This window comes from Schistocerca cancellata, chromosome 4 (genome assembly GCF_023864275.1).
Source record: "Schistocerca cancellata isolate TAMUIC-IGC-003103 chromosome 4, iqSchCanc2.1, whole genome shotgun sequence".
Taxonomy (NCBI): domain Eukaryota; kingdom Metazoa; phylum Arthropoda; class Insecta; order Orthoptera; family Acrididae; genus Schistocerca; species Schistocerca cancellata.
Genome location: NC_064629.1, coordinates 612,478,937 through 612,495,166, shown reverse-complemented (window position 1 = coordinate 612,495,166; position 16,230 = coordinate 612,478,937). Strand labels below are relative to the sequence as shown.

General features: G+C 36.5%; 1 protein-coding gene across 1 annotated transcript in view; it reads right to left on the bottom strand.

Moving 5' to 3' along the window:
- The window catches only part of LOC126183742 (uncharacterized), a 128,486-nt gene extending 117,862 nt beyond the window's left edge, over window positions 1–10,624 (bottom strand). The window contains exon 1 of the mRNA XM_049925955.1: window positions 10,345–10,624. Coding sequence (XP_049781912.1) covers window positions 10,345–10,398 — 54 coding nt within the window. The 5' untranslated portion in view covers window positions 10,399–10,624. The remainder of the gene's footprint in view (window positions 1–10,344) is intronic.
- Between the last annotated feature and the right edge of the window lie 5,606 nt (window positions 10,625–16,230).

Here is a 16,230-nt window from a genome sequence, read left to right as displayed (position 1 = left end):
ATTACTGCAGAAATTCCTCTATATCCCGTGTCACGATTATTAATTGGTTTATGATCCATGAAATCAGTTGCCCTGAGGTGGTGTAAAATCTTTAGTTTCTTTATGTCACCATCATTAGTGGACCAGCTATCTATTATAAATCAACAGCCCCTATGTAACACAGTGTGCACTCAGAACATAGGGTCACATTAGTCCAGTGTGAATCAAAGCGTCCCATCCTCTGATTTTAAATTACCCATCCCACTCACAGGATATGTAAAACTTAACATTAATTTAAATTTGTGGGGCCATACACAGAAAGTACTATTTTAACATTAATAGGTTTGCTCATTAACTCTGGAAAAAGTGTTATGCATGTAAACATTTCAAATGGAATCATCATTTGCGTGCTGTCATTGTTGCTTTAATCTAAGTTCCGATATTTGTTGCTTGCAAAGCAAGTAGTATTATTAGTGAGCTGAATGCATACAGGCTTGAAAGAACTATGGACTTTCAACGTGTTTTTCAAACAAAGCAAAATTTTACCATCCCTTAAGAGTGGTGCATTACAGGAAGTGTGTGCAAAACACTGATAGTCAGAATACTAATAGTGGTGTTAAAAAGAATTAAAATACAGTGAATCTTAAAAAAATAAAATATAATAAATAAATGGTGGTGATGGTGCTAACTAAGATAAAGATAGTGAATCTTTGGAAACTGAAAAGTATGAGAAATCTCAAGGTAGGAATGGGAGTAGCACCAGACTTGAAATATTAGTGTGAAATTATGATGCTGTATCATGTTTTCAAAATTGGCAAAATATTAAGTCATGGCTGTCTGTAAATGACAAAAAGATGGTAATATGCACAGTATGCTAAGAAGTTCATTAACTTACAGTGGAAGGCATGGAATGCATGTGGAAATAATAATAATAATAATAATAATAATAATAATAATAAGTGATCAGGCAAAGTGCAATTCACACGTGAAATATGTAGAAGTCATATGCAGCACAGAAATGGAAATTACAGAAAAATGTGTGAGTGAAAGTGAAAAGTTGTGAGCAAAGCAACACCAAGAAAATGTGATTAGAACTGATTTTTCGTTCAGATTTGCATATGTAATAGCCAAAATTCTATCATTCATATCATATCCCACATAATCTAACTTCAAAAGTTTGGTAATTTATCAGGCAGTAATATGCTTCATTCTGTACCATTTAGTACAGTATATAAATGAGGCAGTAACTGGTAGGATTACTGGTAGCATTGGCAGAGAACGAAACGTAAATTAATATACATGGAGTCAGTAGAAGCCGAAGAATTTTTCTCATTTCACGTTTGTTTTGAACATAATTACAGTTGTACATTGTTCGCTGTGTGTTTCATATCTTTTCAAAATATAAATTGCATTTTGTAAGTAATAAAAATTAATTGACCAAGTAACTTCTGTGGTTTTATGTATGCAATTACTTTTAATATACATACAGTTTACATGCAGACATAAAAAGTTTATAATTATTGTTATTTTGTACTCAAAATTATGTTTTTCATGATCAAAGGCAAGCATTTCTTGTCGTTATTGGTACATATAACTGTTCATGAATAACTGAAACATGTTTCATATAAGCTCCACAAAGAATTGAAGCAATATTTATGTTTTTGTTCTGCAGTTTTTCTTTAATATTTTTGAGGAAACTGCACTGTACTGCTTTTTATGTTTACTGCAAAATCCACTTGTTTCACATTACAAATCAACATTTTTTAAAAATAAAACCTGAATTAAATACTAAGAATTTCAATTTTGCTGTAAATACTTTTTATTTTGAAGTAACAGACATGAGAACAACTAGGTGTAACAAAAATGTTCTGTAGATTACGTGGCCCTTTGCATACAAACATTCAGTTTCTAGAAAATTCCAGTTTCTAGTGGAATCCAATAAGACACTAACCACATATGCAAACAAAGTGATCAAAATGCGGCATCGCCCGATAGGTATGCCCCACACCTAATATAGAAGTAAAGGGGTTACAAACTTAACCGACCAACACTATTATAAAAGCTACTGTAGTCTACACTTACCTATGGTAGCTTACAGTAGTTTTACAACTCTGGAAGAATGTATTTTCAGTACACTGTTAGCATCTCTTGAAAAGTGTAACATTAAATACGCCTACAAAGCCATCTTGTAGGTATCACAACAGATGGTGCATCAACAATGCCGGGAACTTTCAAAGATGTAGCCACTAGTGGGCAATCATTTACATAAAGACTTAATTGTTGTGTGTTGTATGAACCACAAAATGGAACTAGCTGTCCACAATGTTATGAATAATGTGACTTTTTTTGATTTCTTATATTCTGTGTTTTTGCAAATTCCCAGAAATCAGGGTGTTTTCACAAGAATCGTCCTCTCAGCTGATAAAACTAGGCCACATTTCTCACACATGTTAGGTTGCTTCATTGTTTAATTCTGCTTAAGCTCTTCTTGAAAGACACAGTTATCTTGTTCATCTTTTGAAAAACTGGGACACGACGATTCCTCATCAATTTGTGAGAAGCTAAATTTGAGGGGTTCTTAAAATATCTCAAAAAGTGGTTGGTTATAAAGGATTTAGTTCTGTTTATGAAGTCCTAGAAGTTCTACAAGTATTATCATTAGTTAAGCAAAAAAGAGAGTCTTCCATAGTTAAAGCAAGACAAGAAATTGACATGGCTATAAAAATCTCTAAAATACTGAAAACAAATGATTTACTGCAAATCAGGATTACAGTACAAGAGTTGGAGGAGAAGTGTACATTCAACGGAGACACAATTAAAGAAACATCTTGCAGTGAATATAACAAATTTCAAGCATTTCAGAAGCAATTTTTTTCAGGCTTTGGTTATAAAAAAGAAAAAGCTTTGAAGACTTGGATTTCTTTTAAGATGTAGCTAAATTAAATTCACCTACATGGTCTCCATATGGTTATGAACATGTGTTATTTGGTGACATGTCAATTCCTTATTTACGTACGAAGGTGGATTTTAAATTAAATGAAAGCACAGTGCATCACTAGTTAAAATTTTTCAAATCTATAAAGAAAATCCCCAACACATTCCCACTTCTGTGAAAGAACTTCTTAAAGAATTTGTAATTATACCTGTATCTACAGCTGAATGAGAAAGCAGATTTAGTGCCATGAGTCTAACACTGATACGGTATATTATTTACAAATTCTGACACTTTCAAATTTACTTTTCATTTCAATAAATGGGCCTCCACTGCACTGCTTCAATGCAGAAAAATCTGCAATAAAATGGATCAACTCTCAGCACCATAGCACACTGACAAACCAACTGGCAAAGTCTCTGATCTTCAGCAGCAGTCTCAGTCATCTTGTTTGTACAACAAAACTCTGTGAGCTAAAATATCAAGTATAAGCTACAGTATGATTTTCTAAATAAGTATTATCTACAACATGCTTTTAAGATACATCAAGAAGATAATCACAAATTATATATAGGTAATTCACGGGCATTTGACACAATAAAAAGTGAGCAAAAAGAAGCAGGTTCAACAGATACATGTACATAAATAATGTCTCGTGTAAATACATCACAGTAGACATTAATAGCAGACAAAGATCATAAAATCTGGTTCTACAATGCCAACATATACTTTCTTTTAAGAAAAATAAGTCAAGGATACTGTACTTCTCAGGGCATGGGCAAATTTATTTCCCTTTCTTCCTTTTGCACTTGCAGCTAGTAATCAAATTTTGTCTACCACAATACAGTAGTCAACAGGAGATTCTTCAGCCTTTCCCACCTTAAAAGTATATTTGTGTTAATTGTCTGCATACTGGATAAAATACTGAAGTTATAACTTCAATAAAAATAAATTCCTCATTTTATTATGTACAAGGTAAAGTACATCTGTGCCATTAGAGAGATACATTTTTCAGCATACATCATGCTGAAGTTTAGTGAACAATGAATTTGTGTGTTGGCTCAGTCACAACTTCTTGTGCAACGATGCTCAAAAAATTCTACATTAAGTTTCTACCCTTAGTTCCCATTTTAGTAATTTTTGAGTCATTATTGTTTTATCCATAACTGTAAGATATCAGATATCTCTAGTCTGTGAATTTAAGAATATGCAATGAACCCCTTTTGTACTTGTTTTGATAGTCTCTCAGTACTGTTTGAACCTTTAAATATGATGCCTTTATTATATATTAAGATTATATTTTTTTCCTTGACAGGTCAAAAAGTCTACTGAATGAAGCAGAAGATCATTTGTTTACAGTACTAGAACTGCAATATTATGTTAGAAGCATATTCTATGGATACCACACATGAGCAGATGCAATGTGGAAAAAAATTGAAATATGCAAATCATTTAAATAACTCAAGGTTGTGAAATAGTACAATGTTCGAATGATACAGTGTTAATATGACATACATTACTTTTAATAACGCCTGTTAAGATTTTTCTTCATTGTCATGGCAGTTTATTAACAATGGAATCTTGTATAGTGTCAAATTAGAAAAATACTTCAATCTATAGCTCCCTAAATCGGTGAAAGGCAATGTTTGTTATCAGTAGGTTCAACTGTCCCCAAATAATGTACTCCAACACTACTTACAGTTACATAGCAAAGGGAAAATCCCAAATTGCACAACTACAAATCTTTCAACTTAAAATATTAAAAATATCGAAAGTGATGCCTTTACTTAAGGGCTGGATTAGGCATAAAGCTGAAAATTGCTGACGCATTTCTTCTTAAGTAATTGAAGGATTGACGAAACAATGAATTGCCAAGTATTCAGACGACCACAGCCTACTGAGCAATAATCAGCATGGCTTTCAAACAGACAGAAGAACAAACAGTAATAAATGATTACAACGAATGGAATAATTAGAAATTTGGATAACAACAATAGTGTTGGAGGAATTAATTTAGATCTTTCTACAGCTTTTGATATGACCCTTAAAATGAAGAAAACAAACTACGCAGTCCAGTCACACTAGTGTGACCCCACCTATTTTCAATGTCACACAGATGTCAGCACTAGCAGTGAAGAGTATATAAAGAGTGTCAAGGGGGTGCAGGGAGGGGGTGGAGGGACACGGAAAACAGTGCATCCACTGTCCTAATACGGGAACGGAGCAATTTAGGTGACCATTCGCCCATCTGGCTATCCTGACACGAGTTTTCTTTGGTTTCCCCAAGCTGTAGAGGACTGCTGGGATGGTTCCTTTGATTAGGCCATGGCTGACTTCCTGCCCTATCCACACCTAATCCTATCCTACTTTGTTAACATTATATATATATATATATATATATATATATATATATAATTTATGTTATGTATCTAACATGTCTGATACTATTGTACTAATTGGTCTATGGATGAATAAATATAATAAATCATTTTTCCTCATGAATAATGAGCTGGTTGATTACTTCCACGAAAACTGCAGTGAAAGGCAAATTCAGTTTAATTTCTGGCAAAGAGGTTGGAGGCAGCCATAATTCTCGAGAGTATCAATTCTTAATAGTACACAACTGACATGGTTGAACACCAGTGCAATATGGATACTTCTTTTTATTAACACTGAAGGCGAGAAAAACAAATAGCATGAACTTCAGCTTAAAGACGGGGGGAAAATCTCACAACTCTGTTACATTAAACATAAATAATAACTCTATAAACTGTGAATCAAAATGATAATGGCAAAGAATGTCGTATTATGCCTTTTGGGTCCATCAGTGGACAACAGGTAATGCTTTGTGATGATATACTTATTCCTATGTACAATTAAATATCACGTATGAGGTTCTTTTCTGGGGATCAAATGCACATAACATGTAGACAGTTTTCAAACTGCCACATGTATAATAACTAAAAGTTATTGTTGATCTCATTTTAATGAATCATTTTGAAGATGGGATATCCTAGCTATGGCATGTGAGTTCATCTACTAATCTATTGTGATCATAAAAACGTAAGTAAGACTGTCACAAATAGTTCTCGGCATGATTACCAAACAAGAGGCAGTTTCTACATTTGTGCCAATGAAGGAAATGAAAAGCTCAAAACAGCATTCTTTCTCACGGACAAATATTATATAAAAATTTGCCCAAGGAGATGAGAGATAACTGAAATACATTTATTTAAAACGGCAGACAAAACAAGCCTCTTAAAAATACATACTATGCAATTAAAGATTACTTAAGGTATTCAGCATAAGAATCAATAAAAGAAAGTGACAACCAAAAACAACTATGTCACATTATAACATAAGATATCTAATTCCATGGGGAACCATGTATATTGGATCAGCAACAGCCAATGTTACAAGATAGGTTCCTCTGCAATTCAAAATTATTGTATGCAGTAAACGTGAAGATATCTGTTGGAAGTAATCGTCGTAGTACACGCTACACCTCATGAAAATGTTGTGTTCTCATGATATGGGCCTACAAGGTCCGAATAGTTTGCACTGAAGATGGTCACACAGATTTGTAAAATAAAGTATTTCAATCTTTACGACAGATGCTTCCAGTTATCCAAAATATATTTGTATTACTAGTACAGAACAGAATGCTTTTTACAGGGAAATTGCTCACCCAAGATCTATAGCTCATAATACTAATGTCTCACTATGTACCTGAGCCCAACATCTGACTCATAATGGGATGATGACGCAGTCTTTCAGATATTTCCCATCTTCTTAATTACATTTTTCTAATGTACTTACAAATATAAGAGGATTGTACATTACATACAAAATTTATGGGGTAGTGCATTTGTTTGGACACTGACCTCAAATTTGGGAGAATGGTAGCTCATGTTCTGTCCTGTCATCCTTATTTAGGTTTTCCTAAATCACTTCAAGCAAAAGTTAGAAAGGGCTCTTTCAATACTGCCATGGCCGACCACCTGTCTTTCCTCACTACACATGCATGTATTTAAACGTCTGTACATGCAGGGTGTCCCAGAAGGAATAATCAACATTCAGAGATATGACACAAATGATCTTCCGAAGCAAAAAAAAACTACTAAACATGGACTCTAAACTACATGCCTTAAGGGCTATGAGCACGTTTTCAGTGGAAGAGATGTGTTTCATACTATCAAAGATGAACAAAGTGCTCACTGCTCTTACAGTATGCGTTTTAGAGCACATGTTTACTAGACTCCTTTGCTCTGAATGGTCATCCCTGTCATATACCTGGATGCTGACCATACCTCCTGTCTGTTCTTTGTATTAAGCTGAAACCATATCATTGGGTGATTAAATTACTACATTATACTAGTCAGCAGCTCCCTTGTCTGCAACTGGTTGATGTCTGAAAATACTGAGCAAATACAGTTAACGTGTTAGCACATGAGCACCCGCAGCACAACTTTGAGGGAATTCAATACTTACGATTTAATAATCTCTAGCCTATATGTCAAACTTCTCATTGGTTATACTACATTGTAAAAGTGAAGCTTACTCCCTCCATTCCACTACTCTCTGTGATAAACAGGGATCAGCATGTACCTTCCTCCCTCCAAAGCCCTAAAAAATATAGCTTAAAATGGCTTTAAAAGGCTGAGTAGTATGAACACAATCCCTCTAACATAATCAGTTTATAATATCATACATCCTACAATCCCAGAACATAAAGTTACAACAACTAAATAGCCCGTATGGACCACACTCTACCTTGTCTATGCGGAATGAAATAGATGACAGACAAGGAATGCTAACAATGTAGAAATGTTTATGACAAGCATAAGTTACTAACATGGTAACTATGTTGCTTCCAGTCAGTGTAATTAACGCATATGGCTAATTTTAACTAACTCCACAACAAAATTTAACTTACTGGACCACGGAACATCAACTGTAGTGAACATTTCTGATAAAGAGAGGGTTTCTTTTTTGAGAGGCTGCTGACTAAGGTAGGTATAAAAAATGGGCATTCGCTTAGAGGAGTGAAACTGCAGTTGTTGTTGTTGTTGTTGTGGTCTTCAGTCCTGAGACTGGTTTGATGCAGCTCTCCATGCTACTCTATCCTGTGCAAGCTTCTTCATCTCCCAGTATCTACTGCAACCTACATCCTTCTGAATCTGCTTAGTGTATTCATCTCTTGGTCTCCCTCTACGGTTTTTACCCTCCACACTGCCCTCCAATGCTAAATTTGTGATCCCTTGATGCCTCAAAACATGTCCTACCAACCGATCCCTTCTTCTAGTCAAGTTGTGCCACAAACTTCTCTTCTCCCCAATCCTATTCAATACCTCCTCATTAGTTACGTGATCTACCCACCTTATCTTCAGCATTCTTCTGTAGCACCACATTTCGAAAGCTTCTATTCTCTTCTTGTCCAAACTAGTTATCGTCCATGTTTCACTTCCATACATGGCTACACTCCATACAAATACTTTCAGAAACGACTTCCTGACACTTAAATCTATACTCGATGTTAACAAATTCCTCTTCTTGAGAAATGCTTTCCTTGCCATTGCCAGTCTACATTTTATATCCTCTCTACTTCGACCATCATCAGTTATTTTACTCCCTAAATAGCAAAACTCCTTTACTACTTTAAGTGTCTCATTTCCTAATCTAATTCCCTCAGCATCACCCGACTTAATTTGACTACATTCCATTATCTTCGTTTTGCTTTTGTTGATGTTCATCTTATATCCTCCTTTCAAGACACTGTCCATTCCGTTCAACTGCTCTTCCAAGTCCTTTGTTGTCTCTGACAGAATTACAATGTCATCGGCAAACCTCAAAGTTTTTACTTCTTCTCCATGAATTTTAATACCTACTCCGAATTTTTCTTTTGTTTCCTTTACTGCTTGCTCAATATACAGATTGAATAACATCGGGGATAGGCTACAACCCTGTCTTACTCCCTTCCCAACCACTGCTTCCCTTTCATGTCCCTCGACTCTTATAACTGCCATCTGGTTTCTGTACAAATTGTAAATAGCCTTTCGCTCCCTGTATTTTACCCCTGCCACCTTCAGAATTTGAAACAGAGTATTCCAGTTAACATTGTCAAAAGCTTTCTCTAAGTCTACAAATGCTAGAAACGTAGGTTTGCCTTTTCTTAATCTTTCTTCTAAGATAAGTCGTAAGGTCAGTATTGCCTCACGTGTTCCAACGTTTCTACGGAATCCAAACTGATCTTCCCCGAGGTCGGCTTCTACCAGTTCTGCAGTTATAGCAAGAAATTTATTTTAGCATTGATACATGCACAAAAGGAATTTTTTCCTGATCTTTACACACAGGCAGTTTAAGACCTGAACAAACTTAACTCTCACTCATTACCGCACAGCATTTATTTGTTATATTAACAGAAATACCATTAAAACAGCAAAAACACACTGGCACACAACATCCATAATAGGCCTACAACTACTGATTAATGTTACAAAATCCAATAAGAGCATGAGGAAAATGTTTTATAGTGCATTGGTAGCATAAATTGCTACTCTACAGTATAATGAACGGTTTTAAAAGTAAAGGTAAGTGAACAAAGGAGCTCATGAAATTTACATACATAATCAGCAACCTGAATTATGGATAGTATAATATGATGAATTTTAACTGCCTTAGCATGGAGGAGGGCTGATGAAAGCAAAAATGCTAAACATTACACAAAATAATCAATTCCCAATGAGCCCTATGGAATTATTTACAGACACTGATGTAACATGTCTGCTGTTGGCATTAAGTGTCTACTAAAATGTCATACCTGTTGGGATGTGTCTAAGCAACCACAATAGTCTGGAATCATTAACTCTCAACACATGTCAAACACGAGAATGTTTACACCAGTTGTTCTGCATGTGGTGTCAATGAGCATTAAAAGATGCTTTGGGCCAGTAACATAAACAATAAATACTCCTGCAAAGGTCAGTATCCGTCTATACATACGTCGGGAAGAATTTTTTTTTTTTTGTATTAGCAAGGCCCCACATCAAAATATATTCGATGCATTCTACGAAGTTTGCATTCATCATCATCAAGTTTCTGTGATTACACACGTGACTACAGCACAAAACAACCTTCTTAGTGAGAAAAATGGCTAACCAAATGTTTTCTCTTCAAAAATGTAAAACGCCTATCAATACTGTGTGCAGCATGTAATTGACGTGTAGGTATCGTGTACTGATAGAACTAATTAAGCATGAACACTGATATAAAAAGGCTTCAAATTGTCACAAACTTAGGCGCAAACACCGTGTTTACTTTATATCGTTTGTACGACTTCAAAAAATCTGGGCAGTTTCGTACACAGTTTCCTAACAAATTAAATTACAGAAATGTATAAATATACAATTATTTTTACGTAAACAAAAACAAACCTCTCTGTTGAGCAATTTTTCCACTATGTTGGTGCGAGTATGACGCTTCTGCATTCTTTTACTTTTTGCATGGTTACGGTGTTGGGATGCAGGAACCGCTGGACCATTTTCGGGAGGCAACGCAAAATTGCACCTGTTCTCTGTCGTGGGTATTGTTCGTATGGTCGAGCTCGTTTCTGCGGAACTTCGCACTTCTTGTACACTAGTGCACGAGTCACCTGAATGACAACTTTCAGAAAGGTATCTATGATCTTCTTCTAGCGGTGACTTCGGGCCTGCCTCCCCCTCTTCCATGTTTTCATATACTAAACAGCAAACACAGACAGTTTATAGAACAGTTGAACGTCAATTTCAATGTAGCCAACATACAAACATATCATACCATTGCAATTAAATGTCAGTTAATATATTTAATCCTAGTTTGTGTTCGGTAATACTTTACTAACCATAAATATGAGCCTCACTTAATATTCCAGGAAAACGAATTAACTCCTGGTCGTACGAATCAATTCCTTTTTTTAAAATCAAACTGTTACTTCTATGTATTTCTTACGTGACCTGTAAGTTATGCAGCAAATGATAGCGTTGGTAAATGGAAGCATAACCAGCATATTACAATAAGTAACAGATAGCCATATTCCTTAACTGAACAGAAAATTTGGTCTGGAGCTGATGCCGCTAATAGAAAATATTGGAGTAATGCAAGTTAAGGTGAATATGATCAGTGATCTATTGAAAGCTTACACAGACATGGGCGATACTTGAAAAAAACACGCATACAGTAAAAGATGACAGGACAGATTGTATGTTTCACATATTTACCTGTAATTTTACGTTTATCCAAAGACTTATGTAAATAAAAAGTGAGTTAATAAACATTTGCCCCAGAAATGCGTGACCTTCCCTTGTTTACATCCTGTGCTAATTGTTAATGCAACATTCGTTTGAATTTGTGGAAAAGGATGAATTTTCAGTTAGCTCAATCATTCTCGAAATCAAAATAATAAAACAGGTACATGTTTAAGGATGCATCTCCTTTCAGACTTTTTGTAAGTTAAATCATAAGTCATATTTTACTGTTTACATTGTCAGTAATCATCGTCCTGAAATCCCTTTAGAAGCAAACACCTATGGGTATTTTACCTCGACGTCAGCACTAATCACTTGAAGTTATTACAGTGGCAGTTTCTAGAAATACTCTGCACATCCAGCTTTTTTTCCAGTCTAGCGAGACCTCATGCACCAAACTTGTACCCTGGTGACCATTGATGCTACAATTCAATCATGATCATTATAATTTCTATCTCTACAAGGGCAGCATCACTGAGATCGAGTCCATTTGTTTACCTCCGGTGCCATCTGGTTTGGTATCTGTTGACCTGACTCGAGTTGACATACTAGTTTCATTGCACGATATGGCCAGTAAACGAATGTAGTTGGGAACCAAAGTTTTTACAGACCACAGATGACTTGTGCTGAAAGGTGGGCGCACGTGAGATGCCACGTGGTTTACAAGTATTTAAATAGCTCAAATTTACAGGAAACGATCAGCTTTGAAATTAGATCATAATCAAGTACTAATAAGGGGCTTCGACATTGTTAGTGGTGTAAATACGAAGGCTAGGAAGAACCTATTTTGACGTCTTGAGATGTCTGGTATTCTGTCGAATATCCTCGTCCTTCATGCATAATATTTCGACAACGTGACTCGTGATCTTCATCAGGGACTACCTGAGACAGCTCGTCGAGGTTTTTTTCCGCCCTCAAGCAGTTGGGTGGACCACTGAGAGCTTCTGCTCTATCGAAATTTAGGTTTGCACTTAAATTTTTATTTTTCTCTTTAATCTCATTTGTTACAGTATTTGGCTTAAATTCTAACTTACCTCTACTCTTATAACTAGAACTTGCGCTAAGTTCACAATTTACAATTATTTTACTAGCGCCTAGTATATGTTTTTTAATTTACATAGTTATTTTTCCCATTTTAATAACTATTAACTAAAACTTGGTCTACAATTAATCTACTGGCAGAAGCTAGTTAATAGTTTATTTGATTTTACAATATTTTTATTTGTCTAAATAGCTATTAACATTACAATTCATTATGCATGAAACAATGTATTTCTTTTTGGTTTGCTTTTGTTGGTAACTTAACTAATGTTTTGATCTGTGCAATGTTTTACAAAACTTGGCTGAAAATTGTTGTCTTTTCGGATTGTTTCCATGATGGTCAGAGGGTGGCTGTCAGGGAGCATTGATGATATGTGCACTTTGCTCGTAGTCCTTCTGGGTAGTTTGTTATAGTGAGACTTTCTGGCTAAGCTGCATCGCTTTGTGGTTTGCGTTGTCACAGTACTTAGTTCTTAGTTTCTACACCTTTGTCTTCATTCTCATGTGGATCTGGCTTTTGTTCCCGTCCCTCTAGTGGATGGGTTGGCTTGCGGATATTTTCTGTTAATGTAACTCTTTCTGTGATTGTTGGCTCTTCACCCATGAGACAGTGTGCACTATAAAGCAAACGTCCTTCAATACCTTTTTCAGAAAGTCTGGAATTGCCAAAAACTGAAACCCTTTGGGGACTGCCTGTATTAGCCATTCTAGTGCTGTGACATGTATGTAGAAATACATCAGCTGGGCCGACACCTCGCACCATTTTTCGGTCCTGTGCAGTTCCAAGTGTTCCCTCTGCATTTCGCCCGTACTGGAAGTGTCCTGTAACGTTTCGTCGTTCCCCATGTCCACACCCTCAGTTATTCCTTTTGTGAAGTTCTGCTGCTGCTTTTATTGCATTTTCAGCAACTGTAGTGTACGATCTCAGGCTCTACTGAGTTGATACCCAATGTCACGATCGATGAGGTTTTCCGTCACATTTATTTCTATAGAATCACTTATAAATTTTCAGTATCAGGAGATCTGTGCAAGAACCCTCGTGTCCCCATAGTTCATGGACTGATTGAGTTCCAGATAGTGCCCCAACGATCTTAGTATCTGACATCTACTGTCCTAGTTGGACAGTGGAACCTGGGATCCTGCACTGGAGTTGCTAAAAACGCAACAGGGTCAGCAGCAGAAGGAAAACTAAGGGTGTAGACACGGTAAATGGGCATCAGAGAGAGCACCAGGCGCACCACACTGAAGATAGGACGCATTTGACTAGAGCCATCCGCAAAGGAAAACCTGGAACTGCACTGGACCGCAAACGGAAAGCCAGCACGTGGACAGGCGCAACAGACTGGAGAGGGAACGCCTGAGGACGCTTCAGCAGGAGCAGACTGCAGATGGAATGCCTGAAACTGACCCTAGACATGGAAGGCCATAGGTATAAATACTGGACCCGTTCCACTTGACAGGCAGTCTACAAACTAACTAATAGTTTTAGTTTTATTTTTCCTTTTTCATACAGGAATGGAAAGATTTTACATTAATTTGCAGTTTATTGTTTCTCACATGATCCATAAAATTTTAGCTGTAAATTGTGTTGAGCTCACAGAACCTGCTGTCATAAAACTTGTATGTGGCACAGTACTGCATTCTTATACATTTAAGATGCAAACTAGCTTTTTCATTACAGTTTATTGAGAAATAAAACTACCAAAGTCTCTATGTTCTGTAGAGTACTAGTACAGTTAGAAAGTTGACTAACTAACTGAGCAAACAGTCCTATGATTTCATCTAACAACTTTTGTTGTAATTACTTGAGGACATAATGGCTTCAGGATGTAATTGCTTGAGGATAACGTTTCACTAATCTTCCATTTTGGGCAGAATAATTTATTACAGAAAATCATCATGTTATTATATTTTTTCCTAGTTGGCATATGTTATATCATCACATCATTGTGGTTTTTCACCCACTCTGTCATTTTATTACCTCCTCCACTCCTTTCTGGACACTTTTATACAAAGTGCTTGATTGTAAAATAGCACAGCACATGTGGCTCCTGCTAGATGAAATTGCCTCCAAATGTTTTATAGAGCTCTTCTGTCAGATGGCTACAGGTGTATTGCACAGAGTCTTTAAACGTACTTGTGAACAAAAATGTATAAGATCCTTCAGCCAAAGCATCTGTTATACCATCATCTATTAAAATCTAATGTATTTATCGTTTTTCTATCTTTTTTCTAAGTTAATTTATCAGTTACTGTCCCAAATCAATGTTGTTGTTGTTGTGGTCTTCAGTCCTGAGACTGGTTTGATGCAGCTCTCCATGCTACTCTATCCTGTGCAAGCTTCTTCATCTCCCAGTACTTACTGCAACCTACATCCTTCTGAATCTGCTTAGTGTATTCATCTCTTGGTCTCCCTCTACGATTTTTACCCTCCACACTGCCCTCCAATGCTAAATTTGTGATCCCCTGACGCCTCAGGACATGTCCTACCAACCGGTCCCTTCTTCTTGTCAAGTTGTGCCACAAACTCCTCTTCTCCCCAATTCTATTCAATACCTCCTCATTAGTTATGTGATCTACCCATCTAATCTTCAGCATTCTTCTGTAGCACCACATTTCGAAAGCTTCTATTCTCTTCTTGTCCAAACTATTTATCGTCCATGTTTCGCTTCCATACATGGCTACACTCCATGCTAATACTTTCAGAAACGACTTCCTGACACTTAAATCTATACTCGATGTTAACAAATTTCTCTTCTTCAGAAACGCTTTCCTTGCCATTGCCAGTCTACATTTTATATCCTCTCTACTTCGACCATCATCAGTTATTTTGCTCCCCAAATAGCAAAACTCCTTTACTACTTTAAGTGTCTCATTTCCTAATCTAATTCCCTCAGCATCACCCGACTTAATTCGACTACATTCCATTATCCTTGTTTTGCTTTTGTTGATGTTCATCTTATACCCTCCTTTCAAGACACTGTCCATTCCGTTCAACTGCTCTTCCAAGTCCTTTGCTGTCTCTGACAGAATTACAATGTCATCGGCAAACCTCAAAGTTTTTATTTCTTCTCCATGGGTTTTAATACCTACACCATTTTTTTTTGTTTCCTTTACTGCTTGCTCAATATACAGATTGAATAACATTGGGGAGAGGCTACAACCCTGTCTCACTCCCTTCCCAACCACTGCTTCCCTTTCATGTCCCTCGACTCTTATAACTGCCACCTGGTTTCTGTACAAATTGTAAATAGCCTTTCGCTCCCTGTATTTTACCCCTGCCACATTTAGAATGTGAAAGAGAGTATTCCAGTCAACATTGTCAAAAGCTTACTCTAAGTCTACAAATGCTAGAAACGTAGGTTTGACTTTCCTTAATCTTTCTTCTAAGATAAGTCGTAAGGTCAGTACTGCCTCATGTGTTCCAACATTTCTACGGAATCCAAACTGATCTTCCCCGAGGTTGGCTTCTACCAGTGTTTCCATTCGCCTGTAAATAATTCGTGTTAGTATTTTGCAGCTTTGGCTTATTAAAGTGATAGTTCGGTAATTTTCACATCTGTCAACACCTGCTTTCTTTGGGATTGGAATTATTATATTCTTCTTGAAGTCTGAGGGTATTTCGCCTGTCTCATACATCTTGCACACCAGATTGTAGAGTTTTGTCAGGACTGGCTCTCCCAAGGCTGTCAGTAGTTCTAATGGAATGTTGTCTACTCCCGGGGCCTTGTTTCGACTTAGGTCTTTCAGAGCTCTGTCAAACTCATCACGCAGTATCGTATCTCCCATTTCATCTTCATCTACATCCTCTTCCATTTCTATAATATTGTCCTCAAGTACATCGCCTTATATAGACCCTCTATATACTCCTTCCACCTTTTTGCTTTCACTTCTTTGCTTAGAACTGGGTTTCCATCTGAGCTCTTGATATTCATTTTCCTGTAGTCAGTATCTATTTTGCCCCTAGTGAGATAAACCTCTATATTCTTACATTTG